The 15630-nt window shown below is 32.2% G+C and overlaps 2 protein-coding genes across 2 annotated transcripts in view; one reads left to right on the forward strand and one right to left on the reverse strand.

Annotated features, from left to right (window-relative positions):
• Positions 1–1388: 1388 nt before the first annotated feature.
• Positions 1389–6578, reverse strand: LOC136810643 (uncharacterized). The gene is made up of 2 exons (XM_067067215.1): positions 6502–6578; positions 1389–6204 (listed from the first exon to the last, which is right to left on the reverse strand). The coding sequence occupies exons 1-2, from the start codon at positions 6554–6556 to the stop codon at positions 1451–1453; spliced, it is 4809 nt and encodes a 1602-aa protein (XP_066923316.1). The 5' UTR covers positions 6557–6578; the 3' UTR covers positions 1389–1450.
• A 2932-nt stretch (positions 6579–9510) lies between these two features.
• LOC136810653 (dnaJ homolog subfamily C member 13-like) overlaps positions 9511–15630 on the forward strand; it is a gene marked incomplete at its 3' end in the record, with an annotated part of 50946 nt that continues 44826 nt past the window's right edge. The window contains 13 exon segments of the mRNA XM_067067227.1: positions 9511–9627; positions 9784–9859; positions 10304–10379; positions 10880–10953; positions 11233–11277; positions 11528–11674; positions 11849–11902; positions 12163–12245; positions 12518–12577; positions 12785–12848; positions 13871–13966; positions 14087–14264; positions 14507–14731. Of these exon segments, the coding sequence (XP_066923328.1) occupies positions 9560–9627; positions 9784–9859; positions 10304–10379; positions 10880–10953; positions 11233–11277; positions 11528–11674; positions 11849–11902; positions 12163–12245; positions 12518–12577; positions 12785–12848; positions 13871–13966; positions 14087–14264; positions 14507–14731 (1246 nt within the window). The 5' untranslated portion in view covers positions 9511–9559.

The following is a 15630-nucleotide window of genomic DNA, read 5'->3' on the forward strand; positions in this document are numbered from 1 at the left end:
ATGAAGATTATGAAGACTACAAAGATTTTCAATTCAAGACAGCCCAAAGATCAATAAATGTCACTTTAGTGCCTCTGGAGCAAGCAATGAAAATGCCTTTATTACCATAAAAAGATCTACAAAATATCTCATACATAACATCAAAAGTATGCACTCTTACCATTATTTGTTTCAAAGCTCAGCAAATGAAATCTAAAATCTTTAAAGTTGATTATCTCAAAGTGGAAAGAATGGGCTTAGTCTTGAATTGATATGTTGTTTTATTAGTACTCCTTCTTTGTCTCAAGTCTAAATTGTTAGTTAAATCTGGGAATTGGTGATTTTGAGATTGTTAACAATAGAAAGCTTGCAAATGTGATCACTATTGTACTATAAATACCAGTGTTCGATTAAAGGTTATATTTCAGGGTTTGCAATGCATTTACAAGCTAAAAACAGGAAAGTTAATAAATATCAAGAGACAAAAACAATGCTTCCCAAAAAGTATGATACATTTTCTAATCCTTATTTTTATGTATATGAATGGTCGGTCCTCATAACTCATAACTATGGTTGGGGTTCTGAATATTAATTTCTTTATTTTATTCCTTTCAATAAGTCCTAATCCCCTTCCCAAGTTACTTTAGCATTACATGGAGGAAAGATTGATGAATCGATTAGTTGGCTTGTGTAGGGATTTTTACGTTAAGTAGAATACTGACCGCTTTTACAGGGCACACTGTGCAGTTTAAATGAATTATCATCGTCTGATTTTCAACCTTTTCAATTCAAGTATAGAAGTTTTTTTTGGTGTAGTAACTTGATAACCTTTTTGACTTGATTGGTTACAAGGAATGTAACAATTTTCAGGGCAGGTCTAAGTGTACAAAACTCAAAAGAAAGCCTAATTTATGGGGATATTTTAGATTAAGAAAATCAATCATGGTCAGGGGAGAAAAGATGTTGGCATCTGGTTTGTGGTTTTAAATGAATTTAGTTTATTACACACATTTACGGTTAAATTGTTATTCCAAACAAGAATTATATTATATATATTTTAAATATATTCAACAAACAGTGTGTTTTCTAATACCCTAAATTGCAAAAAATTTGATGAAAGAAAAAATTTTTTTAAATTTAAAGATGAAAGATTGATTTGTAAAAGGTAACAATCTCTTCTCATGGCCCCTGGCGTGCGAATCGAATTGAGGGGCCAAAAAAATATGTCGGCCACCATGGTTGGGCGATGAAGAAAATTTTCGACTTTTTACCCTTATTTCACCCCTCTAAACGGTATATATAAGATTTTTTTAAAGTATTAAAAAAATACTTTGCAAAATATTGGGGGGGGGGCATGGAGAAAAAAGAATAATTAGTCTTTTCAATTTAATTAAAACACTTTTATCCATTGGAAAAACCTCATCAAAAGTATTTTATTATATAAAATTCAATTCTTTAAAAATTAAATATTTTAAACCTTAATATTATCTTCTGTATTGTCTTTATTACAGATTATTTTAAGTTTTTTATGTATCAGCAATGCTAGTAATATCCATAAAGGTGTAAACATTTCCTCCATTACATTTGTGATTTTCACTCCAAAGTCTATTGGAAATTGTAGAGGTAAACTATGAATGTATACAACTGATCGAAACATATTGATCACCGCATGTAAACATAAACAAAAATATGAAGATAAATCCAGTTTAGTAAGAACATTGTTTTTATAAGGATTAACATAGTAATGAATTATCAAGTAGATTGTTATGATAGGTGCTAGAATGGTCATGCGGACTACTGGATCAATTAGATATGTTGCCAAGAAAGATAAGATCAACCGTTCATATAAGCGCCAAGCTTCCCACCAAAACATGTTGGTTTTATATGGTGTTTCAAATGTTTCATAAAGTTTTTCTTGTATTTTTTTTTCTTCTGATTCTGAGAGCCATCTTTGTTTCTTCCTCAAATAAAAGAAAGGTGTCATAATTGGAAATGTCAAGCATGTTATAAACAGCCACACACTGATGTGTTTTTTCTTGTGAAGGTTATATGCTGCTGTAGATGCAATAGGGAAAGGAAGCACCCAAATTGCCAAGAAAATGAAATTTGCGATTTGCCAACTGGTATAACATTCAATATCTCCTGCAATATACAAAACAGCTGTCTCTTTAATTGGGACACAATGTATGAAATTGAAAGATATTTTGGATAAGTTTTTATAACAGAATGCCATTATGGTAAAAAAGCCTATGGAAAAAGTGTCTATTATGGAAGATGTTCTTTTATTGCAAACCCGATTAATCAATTTTGTAAATAATAACGATGATAGAACTGTTGTCAGCATAATAATAGTTGAAGCATATGTTTTCAAGAATTCTCTGTAAATAACAGTTGTTGTAATTGATGGACAAAAAGATTGAAGGTTGTTGGTGATCATTTCAATGTTGAAAAATCCTGATATAAATGATGTTGGTGGCTGGTACAAATCATTAAGCTTTATCGTCAGTAATGATTTGGCTTGATAAAATCCAACAAGGATATTGAAGATAGGTGAGAATGGTAAATCTTGTGGTGCTGCTATTTTAGTGTTGTCTGATTTCTCCACCAGTAGATGTTCATTTGTCTCTTGGTAATTGCTTTTGTTTATTACGCATAATTCACTTCCAAGGTCAGCCTTAAGACTTTTTGATGATGGACTAGGATTCTGTTCATGCTTCCTAAAACAGCACGGTAGTTTTTGTTTGATTGAAGAAATGATTTTAGACTTGTTATTTTTTAAATATGATACAATTGGCTTTGTAAAGCACAACAACAATGCCAAAGTAATTGAAAATGCAAAATAAATAAACCAAAACCAAACACGATGATTGTTACTGCATCTAAACGATGGTATGCAATTATTAGAAAAATAGTTCACATAATATCCTTTTTTACAACTTCCACACAGAGTACCGGTACGATAAAGATTACATGTATTAAATGAATTACAAGGTTTTCCATGGTTTGAACAGCAGTATAAATCTGGACATGAGATAAATTCCATTTCATGATTTTTATTGATAAAACCATAAAAACTGTCTTGACTTTTGATTTGTTTTCTACAGTCTCCCCCGGGTGGGCAAAATTTGCATGAAAAGTTAGATTTCACTTCAAGGAATCTGTCAATTACTGTAATATTTTCTTCTTGGTCAGTATTAATGTTTTCAAGCCTGTATGCTTTTAGTATGCCTTTGATTTTTTTATGCCCACTTAAAGTCATGTATAGACCCCTGTCACAAGGTTGACAAACAAGTTGATAATCAAATTCTGTTTTTGATTTAGTGATTGATGAAACAGGATTCTGGTTTATTGGACAAGCAACAGAAAATCCTTCAAGAATATGATCAGTATTTCTTATATCAAGGGATAAGGACATCACATTGGATTTTGAATTTGGCCTTCCCTTTAAAACAACTGATATATTTCTCATTGTAAACTTCCCATGTTTTAATCTGAATTCCATGATGGCATTGCCAGGTTGTTTCACTTTTGAAGTTGAATAGTAAATATCTTTAAGGTTCACACTCAAACCTTTTGCATCACAACCATCATACTTTATCATCTTTCCTATGCCACTTACTTTATTGTCTTGAAGGCTTAAGGATTCAACCCAAAATGTTCCTTTATGGAATGTTGCAAAGCTATAAAAATCATTCTCAGTAATGTTATTATGTTTCAATGTTACCGTAGACTTGAAACTGGTCAAAAAGTCAATTTTGGCAAAGTTTCTTGTTGCTGTATTGTTCTCAAAAACAAATTCACTCACACTTTGTTCGTGTCTATCAGTTAACTCAATGTAGAACAATGAATCAGAAGCAATGTTATGCTCAATATTTGTTGAAATAAAATTCAATGTACTGACTTTAGATGCCATGATATTGACAAGTTTATTTCCATTAATGAAACTGTTTTGAATGTTTGTTTTACCATACCAAGTTTCTATCATGGCATGCGCCAGTTCATTATCAATGAATTTTGATGAAAAAATGTCAAGTTTTAAAATGTTATTTTTGCTTCCAAATCTTTGCTGAATTATGCTGCCACGTTGTATATAGTTTTGTTTGAAGTAAGACTGTCTTATTTTCAAATGTCGATATTGGATTATGAAAAACTGTTTGATTCTGTTTTGTACAAACTCGCTACTTTCGATCACTATATTTTGACGCGATTGTATTCCAGTATTCCCAATAATATTTTTTTGCATCACTACTTTAGAAATCGTAACTTCCTTCTGGAAATTGATCAAGTTGTAACAGCTATTGTTCATAAACTTTGTTGTGGTCAATAAAAATCTTGCATTGCGATTGTCCTTCTTTTCTGAATCTTTAATCATATTTTGTATAATTGTATTTTGTTCAAAATAGCTGTTACTGATGAAAAGATTGTTGCAAGGAACATATATCATTTTAAATTCAAATCTATTCTTAGAGAAATAACTTTTCTTTATTTCCAGACTGCAGTGAACACAACTGTCCAAGCACTCAAACATTGAAAATGCATGATTCAGTGTGATATTTGAGTTTTCAATAATAACTTTGGAAGCATGTACTTTGAAAATATACTCTTTGATGTATGATTCATACTGTCGGTAGTTTCCATAAATATCACACTTATTAACGTTCAATTTGCTCTTGTGAGGAGAAGAGTTGTCTCTGCTTATATCAATAATACTGGTTAAAAGTATGTTTTCTCTGAAGTTTGTCAACTCTAAATTCAAAATGCAGCTTTCAGATCTTATAAGAGTTTGTAATGTATTTTTGTGGAATTCAGAATTGTTGATGTATATTCTTATATATTGAAACTCTAACATGATTCTCTGGAGTTTATTATTGGCAAAAGTTGTATATGAAATATCTATGGTAGTATCCTTGTGTTTCCCTTGTTGCTGAATAACTGAGCCATGTTTGAAATGATTTTTGGTTATTGAGGTGTGGATCAAAAGTATTGATCTGTGGATTATCATCATGTTATTCTCTACAATGTTTTCATTAATGATACTGTTAACCAACGAGAGATTTTCAAAAGATTCCAACCAATTAGATTGAATGTTGTTGAGCTGAAAATTGATATTTTCTATGATCACCTTGCCATAATGGTAGATGAATTGGTAAAATGTGTTTTCTTTGAAACTATTATGACTCATTTTCAACTGAGGCTTTTGGGATGTATCACTCACTTTGAAAAAATCATTATGAAGGTCATTAATGAATGATCCATGCGTGATGGTGTTTTTAAAAAAGATGCAATGTTCAATTGATACAGGATTCTCACGCAAGACTATCAGGTTATGATCGAATGTATTATGTTTGAAATTGCTCTTTATCATTGTCAAAGAACAGGTGTTCCAACCACTAAAGCATTCAAAAAAGACTGGTGCATTATTAAAGTTGAATCCAGAGTCTCTAATGCTAACATTGGATGACATCACACTGAACAAGTGAAGATTTCCCATATCTGGCTGCACTTTGTTATTTTCGAATGTACATTGATGAAGCTCAAAATTTGGCAGATCTTCAACATGAATGAGGACGCCCTTATACGAATTCACCCCTTGAAATGTTGTATTTGATATGACGACTTTCTCAATTCCTTGAACCTGGATGGTACCATTTAGAAAAATACTGTCTTTTATTGTGAGATTTCTACCTTTCCCTGTATCTCCTGATATGATAGATATTGCTTTTGTATGTACTGAAAATTCACAACGGTTCAACTGAATGTCAACGTGGTTACTTGCTTTCATTTCGACTTGTAGGAAATTTGTAATCAGATGGATTGTTCTGATCATTGAGTCTTGGATATTAAAATAAACCTTGTTGATGCTTTGAATTTGGAAATGTATGTTTTCAAAATCAACTGATTGTGATTCAAAAAAGTTTTGGGATCCTTTTTGACTTTGAAATGAAAAAATGCATCTTTTTGTTGCAATGATTACCGGCTTGATTGTTGATGGAGATTGTAGTTTGATTCTTAACGAGGCGAGAAACGTTATAGTTGGTTTTGCCATCTCATATTGAACTTTTTCTTGAGAGCTTCCGAACAGATGTAGATCTAAATGCTGATTGATATTTGTTTGAGAATGGCGATTAAATACAAAATCAAGTGTTTTGCATTGCCTTTTGAAGGTTCCACAGTGTATTTCGTCTTTCCCATGCGGTGAAATATAAAATTCAACACCATTGATTCCTAAAAAAAGAAAGATACGTTTGCTTTAGTTTAGGATCTGTTTTTGAAGAAAAACCTTCTTAAACTGCGCAAATGTCAATTGTTCTTTGTTCTTGGAAGGGGTGAAAAAATTCAGTCTAATCATTTTTTTTTTAATATTCCTAAATGCTCACTAGTATTGTTTGTGTTCGATGTTACAGAGTGCTCAATGAAACCAGAGCCAAGTAAGATATTAAGTGATATCTTTCATCACAACAGAAAGTAAAAAGTACAAATGTCAAATGTACAAATAAACGCTCGCTAAACAAACAAGCTTACCTCTACTCAACAGAACCATTGATACCAAAATAATTATCCACAATGCCATTTTCATGATGATGATGTTGTTAAAAACTTTTTCTGAAATGATAGATTCTTGTTTAATTTGTCTTAAAGATTCATTTTTTCATGCTGAGGATAAGGTCCTTTTGAGCCAAATATTTTCTCTTAAACAAAAAAATTTTCTTCTCCAAATTTATCCAAGAAAAAAAAAGAAATAAGAAACAGCTTTCGTAGTCCATTAAAGGCAGGTTTTATACTTTTGTTTTCTTGTCTGTTCCTGTTTCTGTTCAAAATGAAAATGAAAAACCTTTCAAAGAATCTCCATATTTTAAACAAATCTATCCGCACCTTGCAGTGAATAGTATCCATGGTAATACCTAACATTGTTGGATTACAGGGTTCGAATTATAGCTTCGCACTTCGCAAAATGCGAAGTGAATTTTAGATTTAGCAACCCAAAAAGATTTTGTAACTCAAAAATGCGAAGTTAAAAATTTATAAGAAAACACCTATTTTGCTACTTCTTTTATTTATTTATTATCTATTGCTTTGTCAACCTGCCACTTTGCAACTTTATTCACTTGCTTATCTATTGCTTTATCAACTCGCTACTTTGCAACTTTATTCAATCGTTTATATATTGCTTTATCAACTCGCTACTTTGCAACTTTATTCAATCGTTTATATATTGCTTTATCAACTCGCTACTTTGCAACTTTATTCAATCGTTTATCCATTGCTTTATCAACTCGCTACCTCGCAACTTTATTCACTCGTTTATCTATTGCTTTATCTACTCGCCACTTCGCTACTTTATTCATTCGTTTATCTATTGTCTTTTTATCAACTTGCTACTTCGCAACTCGCTACTTCGCAACTTTATTCATTCGTTTATCTATTGCTTTATCAACTCGCTACTTTGCAACTTTATTCACTCGTTTATATATTGCTTTATCAACTCGCTACTTTGCAACTTTATTCAATCGTTTATCCATTGCTTTATCAACTCGCTACCTCGCAACTTTATTCACTCGTTTATCTATTGCTTTATCTACTCGCCACTTCGCTACTTTATTCATTCGTTTATCTATTGTCTTTTTATCAACTTGCTACTTCGCAACTCGCTACTTCGCAACTTTATTCATTCGTTTATCTATTGCTTTATCAACTCGCTTATTTCAAAACTTTCTTCCTTCGCTTACTTTTATTGCTTTATAAACTCACAACTTTACTCACTCGTTTATCTATTGCTTTACTCGCTACTTCAAAACTTCACTATTCTTTGCTTTGTGTATAATTTCTTACTTCAAGTCTTACTTCGCTTTTCTCGAGAAATGCATTTTGTTAGTTTTTCAAACAATCAATCACAAATATTGTGAAAATTTCTATTGCATAACTTCCTTTTAATGCTGGTAGCTTTCATTAAAATCACCTTGGATATATTTTTTCTTCTGCGTTTTTAAGATTATAGATAGTAGAATGGGAATGACTTAATGCACGTCCAAATATCTTTACGATCAAAGTAGAGATTTCAAAGAAGACCTAATGCATGTCTTAACATATCTTCATGATCAAGGTAGATAATTGATAAATTCTAAAAAATCAAGCTGTGATGGGAACAAATTTCGACATTCAAAAGCGGGTTTTTTGCCTCCTTATTATTTGAAAGTGTATCTCAGTCCAAAATTATTATTTGATAATGCTAAGATAATAAAACAAACTGGAAAAAGGAAAATTCGGCACTTCCCTTTTTATCCCCCTACAAACAAAAACCTTATCTTAGAATCCTATATTAAAAAACGTTTCCAAACATAAAATTACCATTTTTAAAATTTACAGAATTTTCACTTTATCATTCTTTTCCTGTAACAAGAAAGAACTTTTAAAATTCATCTAAAGCAAACAATTTCAAACTTTAATTCAAAAAAGGTAAAATGATTTGCTGCCCTATTTAACTTTTTACTGCAATTTCAAATAAAAGGAAACAATACTGTGATATGAAGTTGAAAAAAAACACGCTTTCCTGATCATGAATAATTCATTTATACAGTGTTAAATCATCAATATGTGGGCTATGAATTTCTTTACTTATTCATAAAACATGCAATTGACTTTAGTGCCGAATGTTTGTATTAATAAGTTTAAAGATATGCATTTCTATTGCATTTCTAAACTGGCTAGAGTTTTTTCCAAACATGGCTTTTTCAAAATTTCCAACTTCCAATTTAAAATGACTGTACAATTTAACTTATTTTAAGCAAATAAACTCAATTAAAAAAGACTTAATCCTAATCTTTACAACTTTAAGATACATTGCCACCATAGAAATTGCCATCATAGACAATTGCCCCTACTCCCTGAAGTTTTTCAGATCATCTCACCCTCTAATGTTTTTCACTTCTGTCAGAAACGATGTAATTATGAAACTTAGTTTCCTTCCATGAAACTTTAACGATCCAATTTAGACTTTCAGAGGTTTCTGATTTGATCGGTCATGTTTTTAACAGTACAATTCTTTTTGAAGAGTATCAACTGGTGTCCTTTGGGGTGCCCTGCAACTGACTGTGACCTTTTAGGAATGTACATCATTAATTTTCTCATAGTTTTTTAAAAATTCTAAAAGGTGTACAAAACTAAAGGTGCAACAATAAATGGTACACAAAAATTAATTGCGCTTAAACCACTCAGGGAATCACAAATAACAACTTAAATGAGGATGCTGTGTTTAAGGGGCAGCTATTTCATGAAGGTCAATTACCCAGAGCATTCTCCCAGGCAATCATACCTAGTAGCAATAGTTCCAAGGTAGGGGGTAATTATCAAGGTCAATGTTTATAGGAGAAATTGTCCTCGAACCTGATCGAACAAAATTTGAATGATATTCTGGGGAATCCATTACCTCCTCAGTGAGATTTTCCATCTTGACTTAATGTCAAATTTATGTTAGATGGATTCTTATAGTTTGCTGTTTTCATTGAAAATGAAATATTTTTTTCTCTCAATTTTTAGAAGTATTTCTGCATAAAAAATGAAAATAAGTTAGAGCAGTATAAAGATGGCAACGACTTGGGGTAATGATGATCGGGCATCATTTTACACAACAAAGCACTCTTGGCGTGGAAAGTAAGTTTTTGTATTTTTTCATATTCTTTGTTTTATTCTGTTAGACTCATTACAACTGCGGATACTTGCTGAAAATAAATCTAAATCTTCAAAAACTCTCACTCGTTACTTCTGAGTTAAAAGTTTTACTGAAACTTTTGTTCCTTCTTGTTTCAGGTATAAACGGGTTTTCTCCATCGGCTCAAAAGCTATCACAACATACAACCCATCTACTCTTGAAGTAACAAATCAAGTATGTTATCTTTATTTTTTGACTTTACTTAACCCTTAGACACCGAGGGACGCCAATATGCGTCCAAAACAAGCCAAAATACTGAGTCTCAGTCTTGACGCCATAGCTCCTGACCACTTGATTTAAAGGGGTATATAAACCGAATGCTTTTAGAAAGAGTATAAAGATAGCTTTCCAATGGTACCAAAACCATCTTCTAGATCAAAGGCTACAAGCTTTTATGGCACTTTAAAGTTTCGAGTTTCAAAAATAAAATTAGAAAAATTTCAACTTTTTCAAAAAAAAAACAGCGCGCACAAAAGGTTAAATATTCATTTATTTTATCATATCATCCATTATCCTTTATTAATTTAACAAATTTGGCCTGGGTGATTTTTTAAAGTATGAAAGTTCTTACCCCCTTTATTCTGTTTTTAAGTTGATTTTTTCTCTTTTTTTTTTTAGTGGGCCTACAATGACTTCTTCAGTATCAGTCCAAGTTCAAAAACACTCAATGAACTTATCATTGTTGTCCGTAAAGGTATGTTTGAGAAGCTACTGGAATAAATATTGGCGTCAGGAAAATCATACTCATTATAAAAACACTGGTCTGGAAGGCTTTGTTGGCTTTTGTCTCTTTTTATTGTCAAAAGTTGGAGCTTGCGTACCAAAATCGATTTATTCTGCAAACTTTTTGATAATGTGATTAGAAAATAGACCAATCCCAAGATGAGATTTTGGTAACGTGATCAAAAAGTATGCAAATCGCAACTTGTATTGAACAAAAAGCTAAAACAATACATTGCCAGACTGGGGTTTTTTATAATGACTATGGTAATATCCAGCTTTAATTTCTCAATTTCAGCTATCCTAAAGGGAACCGTTATCTGTGAAAATAACTTTAGCACAGTTTTGTGGTGCAAAAATGTAAGATTGTAATTTTTTAATTAGTTCCCTTGTGGTGCTAAAGTCTTGTTTTAAAACATGGGTTGGAATAAAAGTTAATTTGCATTAAAAATATTACGCTCAATTACTTTTCAGCAAAAGAAGGCAAGAAAACAGTTTCAATGACGTTCTCCTCAGATCATAGAGCAGACCTTCTCACCTATGCATTAGTAAGTTTGTTGCAAATTGTTTTTTTAAACCAATAAATCAAACTAGGCCTTACAAAAATGATTATCAAGCTTTAAGATAGAACAAGATTGACACAACAGAGGTACTGATTTGAAGAACTACAATTTTTTTCTTTAAAATGGCAATAATATCTTTTGGATCCGGAAGTTTTGAGGTAGTGTTGGTCGGATGATTGCAAACCAACATTTAAGTCCATCCTCAGATGAAGTCTAGAATTATGCTTTTTACAGTTTTGTAAATCTTAAAATTATTTTTTCTAGAAAATGAGGACTGCTTTTGCTGATCAGAAGCAATTGAAAGAGCTGGTATGAAAATTTCCCCTTTGTAAACTCCATTTTGAGTTTTCTTTTGAAGTTAAAAGTCCAAAAACCTTTCAGCTGCTGCAAACGTTTACTCTTTCTTTATACAACGCAATATACTACATCTATGTGTTTTGAATTTTTGGGGATACCTCTGCCTTTATTCTCTTCAAACGAAAGGTTTGCTTAATAAATCTATGCGTCTTGGAAGTTTTGTGTTCCATACTATCAAAATTTATTGATAATTTTTTCATAGAATTTCAATGCATTCAAACATCATTGGAGTGAAAACCGAATGCCAATCATCCTTAGAGTCACGCCATGCTCTTTAGATCAAGTGGATCGCGCAACAAATAGAATTCTGTGTTCATACGATTACAAAGACATGGATGGGCTAGCTGAGGTAGCACTACTGCCCTGGAAATTTGTTAGGAAGATTTAAATGTTTTGATAACAAAATAATACCTAAATTATTTAAGATCAGTCCTTGATATTTCTGTGAAATTCTGAAGACTATTAACTAAGACTTCGAATAACACTGTTCCTACTTCTAAAAATGTTTTTAAATTTTTTCAAGGTATCCGATTACCCAGGAGGATTTGTTGTTGTTCATGGTGGCTTCAATCGACTGGTAAGTTCTTTACAACTATTTCCCAAAAGGTCCCAGATTATAATGATCCATATTAATTGTCTTTGTTGATTTTTGTGGAAAATTCTCAAGAGGCACTGTATGTTTTTACGACATGCTATTTTACTAAGAGAAAAAGAAACAAAAAAGGGGTTGGACCTTTTTAACGAAGTCCCAAGTTGACGCTATGACTAAGTTTTAATGCTTAATGTGTATTTTATAGTCTGAATCATTGATATAATTTATTATGTTAATTTTTTTAGCATTTATTTTCTTCGGAGTCAAAAGAAGAAATTATGAAGAAGGTTGTAGAGTTTGCATACAACCATATTGGTATCAATATAAAGTAAATCATCGTTTTTTCCCGACTTTCAAACTATTTGCAATTATTGTTTCAATCTGTTTCGATCTTGCTTGGACTTTTTTGAAGTTTTTCTATTTGGCGAAATGGTTCTTTTTGAGTTGAACCCGACATAAATCACAATTACATTCATTACTTTGAATACATAGTCTACAATCCTTGAACTGTGGAAAGTTGTAGCAATTGTTGGTTGATTTTCATCTTTTGTTTTTAATCCAAACGTGTTTTTGATACTTTCATGTGTATTTTTTTTTCAGAAAAAGAAAAGAACCTATAGATTTCGATTATTTTCAAACAAGACGTCTTGGAAAATTCAAGTAAGAGGAGTTCTGGTTTCTTCAAACTTTTTTTTTAAGAGATTGAGTCTATCAATACCCAAACTTTGAAAGAAGGCACTCGGTTGGATCATATATTGGACCGTATTGGTTAGAGATTTTAATTATTTTTCCAATTAATATTTATTTTCTACTACAATCAACAGTAATTTATTTGTATTCAATCTCAAACCTATTCTTTTTTCATAGTGACGATGATTCAATAACATCTTTGACAGAATTTCGAGTCCAGAAAATCACCCCAAGGAGTTCTGTAAGTATCCTCAAAGACAATCACAAAATGAAAATCTAAAGTTTGCAATGGTACCGTTTCAGTTTTGGGTTGAAAATTATATACTGTATTGGTGGTATATATTGTTTACAAGCAATAAACTTTCATTGTCTTTGGTGTGGAAAGAAAAAGTTTTCATTTAAAAGTTGTTAACGTTTATATGTAATAATAAATGTGATGTTGGTATTGAGGCGCTACCCTCTTTTTAGAGAGTCTTTGCCCAACGTTTATATGTAGGGTGTCCCAGAAAAAAGTTCCCCTCTTTGAAATGAATTATTTCGAAAACTATTGGGAATTTTTGAAAAAATATTTTTGCATCGTAAAGAGGAAAGGTTAGCTTAAATTTTGATGTATCGTATATAAAATTCTGATCAATATTCAAAAAGTTATAAAGAAAAACTTTTTTTGTGATTTCAAAAAATCGTCAAAAAACGTCAAAAGAGAGGGTATCAAATTAGGCCTTTTTTATATTTTTGCAAGAATTTTTATTGAAAAATTTCCAAAAATTGTCTTATTTTTTATGCTCTTCCCATCATTGTTTTACTTTTTTGGAAAACTGTTTTTCAAACCATTATAACTATTAATGAAGTCGTAAAACTCTTAAAAAGAGTGTCATTTTAGAATTAATTGCTTAAATTTGATACCCTCGTTTTTGACGTCTTTTGACGATTTTCTGAAATCACAAAAAAAGTTTTTTCCTTATAACTTTTTGAATATTGATCAGAATTTTATATACGATACATCAAAATTTAAGTTAACCTTTCCTCTTTACGATGCAAAAATATTTTTTCAAAAATTCCCAATAGTTTTCGAAATAATTCATTTCAAAGAGGGGAACTTTTTTCTGGGACACCCGGTACTATGCGCTTATCCAGACAAAAATTGAAAGACTATTCTTGTTAATTATTATAATTGATTTTAAAACTCATTCTTAAACAATTCTGAATATCTTATAATGGTATTTCTTTTCAATTGATTAGTTATTTTTCATTTCAATATTGTAGGACCCAGTGAATCGGATATTCTCACTCTCTGAAACATGTATCATCGAAAGAGACCCTGGAACATATCACATTTGCACCCTACAACCTTTGAGTGATGTATGCCTCTAATTTCTATCATATTTTGAATTCATAGTATTGTTTTCTATATGGCTTGAACATTTCTTTATTTGATATTTTGATAGTTTTCTGATTAGAATTTTGAACTTTTTCTTTCAGGTTTTTTGTCTTATACGATCACCTCAAAATCCACAGCTTCTTGAAATTGAATATGTCAGAAACTTCCGTCGAAGGTACCTCTGTGCGGACAGAGATGCTTTGTTAGCTACATTATTAGATGGAGTGAGGGCTAGTGGGAACACTGAAGTCCATGTAAAAATGTACCCTACCCAAGCAGGTATTATATTATTTTGTGATAGGGTTCATGTAGTTTTATACACTCTGCATACACTTTGCTATCCAGAAGCTATTAAAGTTGCAAGTCGACCAGATTGCACCCGAGTTTGATTGAATGTTTCCAAATCTTTGATGTATATTTAATTTTCCTTCTAATTTCGAAAATTGGCTAATTTGAACGATCCTTAGCAACCTGGTTGCTTATAAAGAAAAATATGTATTTTTTGTCATTCGTGTCCAAAGGTTTCCGACAGTCACCATTTTATCAGCCTGTGGATGAAGAGATAGAAGCACACCATTTGAAATTCCTTCAACAACCACCTGCAAAATTCTTTGAATCTGTTGCTCGATTCAATGCCAATATCTCATATAATGGCTTGCTGCATGCTGTCACTCAAGATACCTTATTCGCTGAAAACAAAGAAAAACTTATAGTCCAGGGATTGAGCGCCTTGTTGGCTAACGAATGTAAGACTCCTAACTCCCCTTGAATTTGTTTATTCAGGAGTTAAATGTTCTCGTGCCATTTCATTTAACTCTTTCAAACTTCTGACACATGGGTTTCTTACTGTGCTACCAACGTAGACGGTCAGTTTTTCTGTCTATTTCCAGACCGACTGATGACGATGGCATGGCTCGCACCCCCCCCCGCCTGAGCGGGGGGAGCTACACCTAAAATTTGCCATATAAGAGGTGGGAGCTGCTTGTTTTTCCTGACAGGCGGGGGGAGCTCTATCTTGGGGGGGGACCTGCATTAGTTTATGTAATTCTGGGGGCTAAATAACACTTCCTAAATATTTTTCTTTACTGTTGGTTTTTAATTTCTCTAAACCTTTATGTTTTCATGCAAAGTGTGAACCCTTTAAGTGCCAATGTCGTATATATCAGACATGGGCTATGTAGGAGGGCGAAGCCAAATTTGGCCCTGAGAAACTTGATTCTGTCCTCCAGAGAATTAGTTTGAAGTTTTACCACTCGGCACCTTTCTATCATTCAGTCAGGTCCGCGCCTAAATCGGGCGGCGCCGAAGGCGCCTAAAAGAAAGAGGAGACTCTAAGCTATCCAACGGACTATAAACGAGCTTCTAACTCCTTCTAGATCTGGAGATAAAAGCCTTTAAAGTTTGAACTAGCGATTTTCTTTAAAAAACTTAGCAAAAAAATGACCGTGGCACTAAAGGGTTAAAATGCAAAAATGAAGACATTCTATTGCATTCTCTAAAAGTGTACACACACGTAAATAGAGCTTTGTGAATGCCATAAAATTTTTCCCCTATACTGGGACCTAAAATTTTATCAGGCTGGGGGGACCTTGTTCTCAGGGGAGACCTAAATTTGGCGGGGGGGCCTAGAACCCCAGTCGGAGCC

This window comes from Clytia hemisphaerica, unplaced genomic scaffold (assembly GCF_902728285.1).
Source record: "Clytia hemisphaerica strain Z4C2 unplaced genomic scaffold, Clytia hemisphaerica genome assembly, whole genome shotgun sequence".
NCBI lineage: Eukaryota > Metazoa > Cnidaria > Hydrozoa > Leptothecata > Clytiidae > Clytia > Clytia hemisphaerica.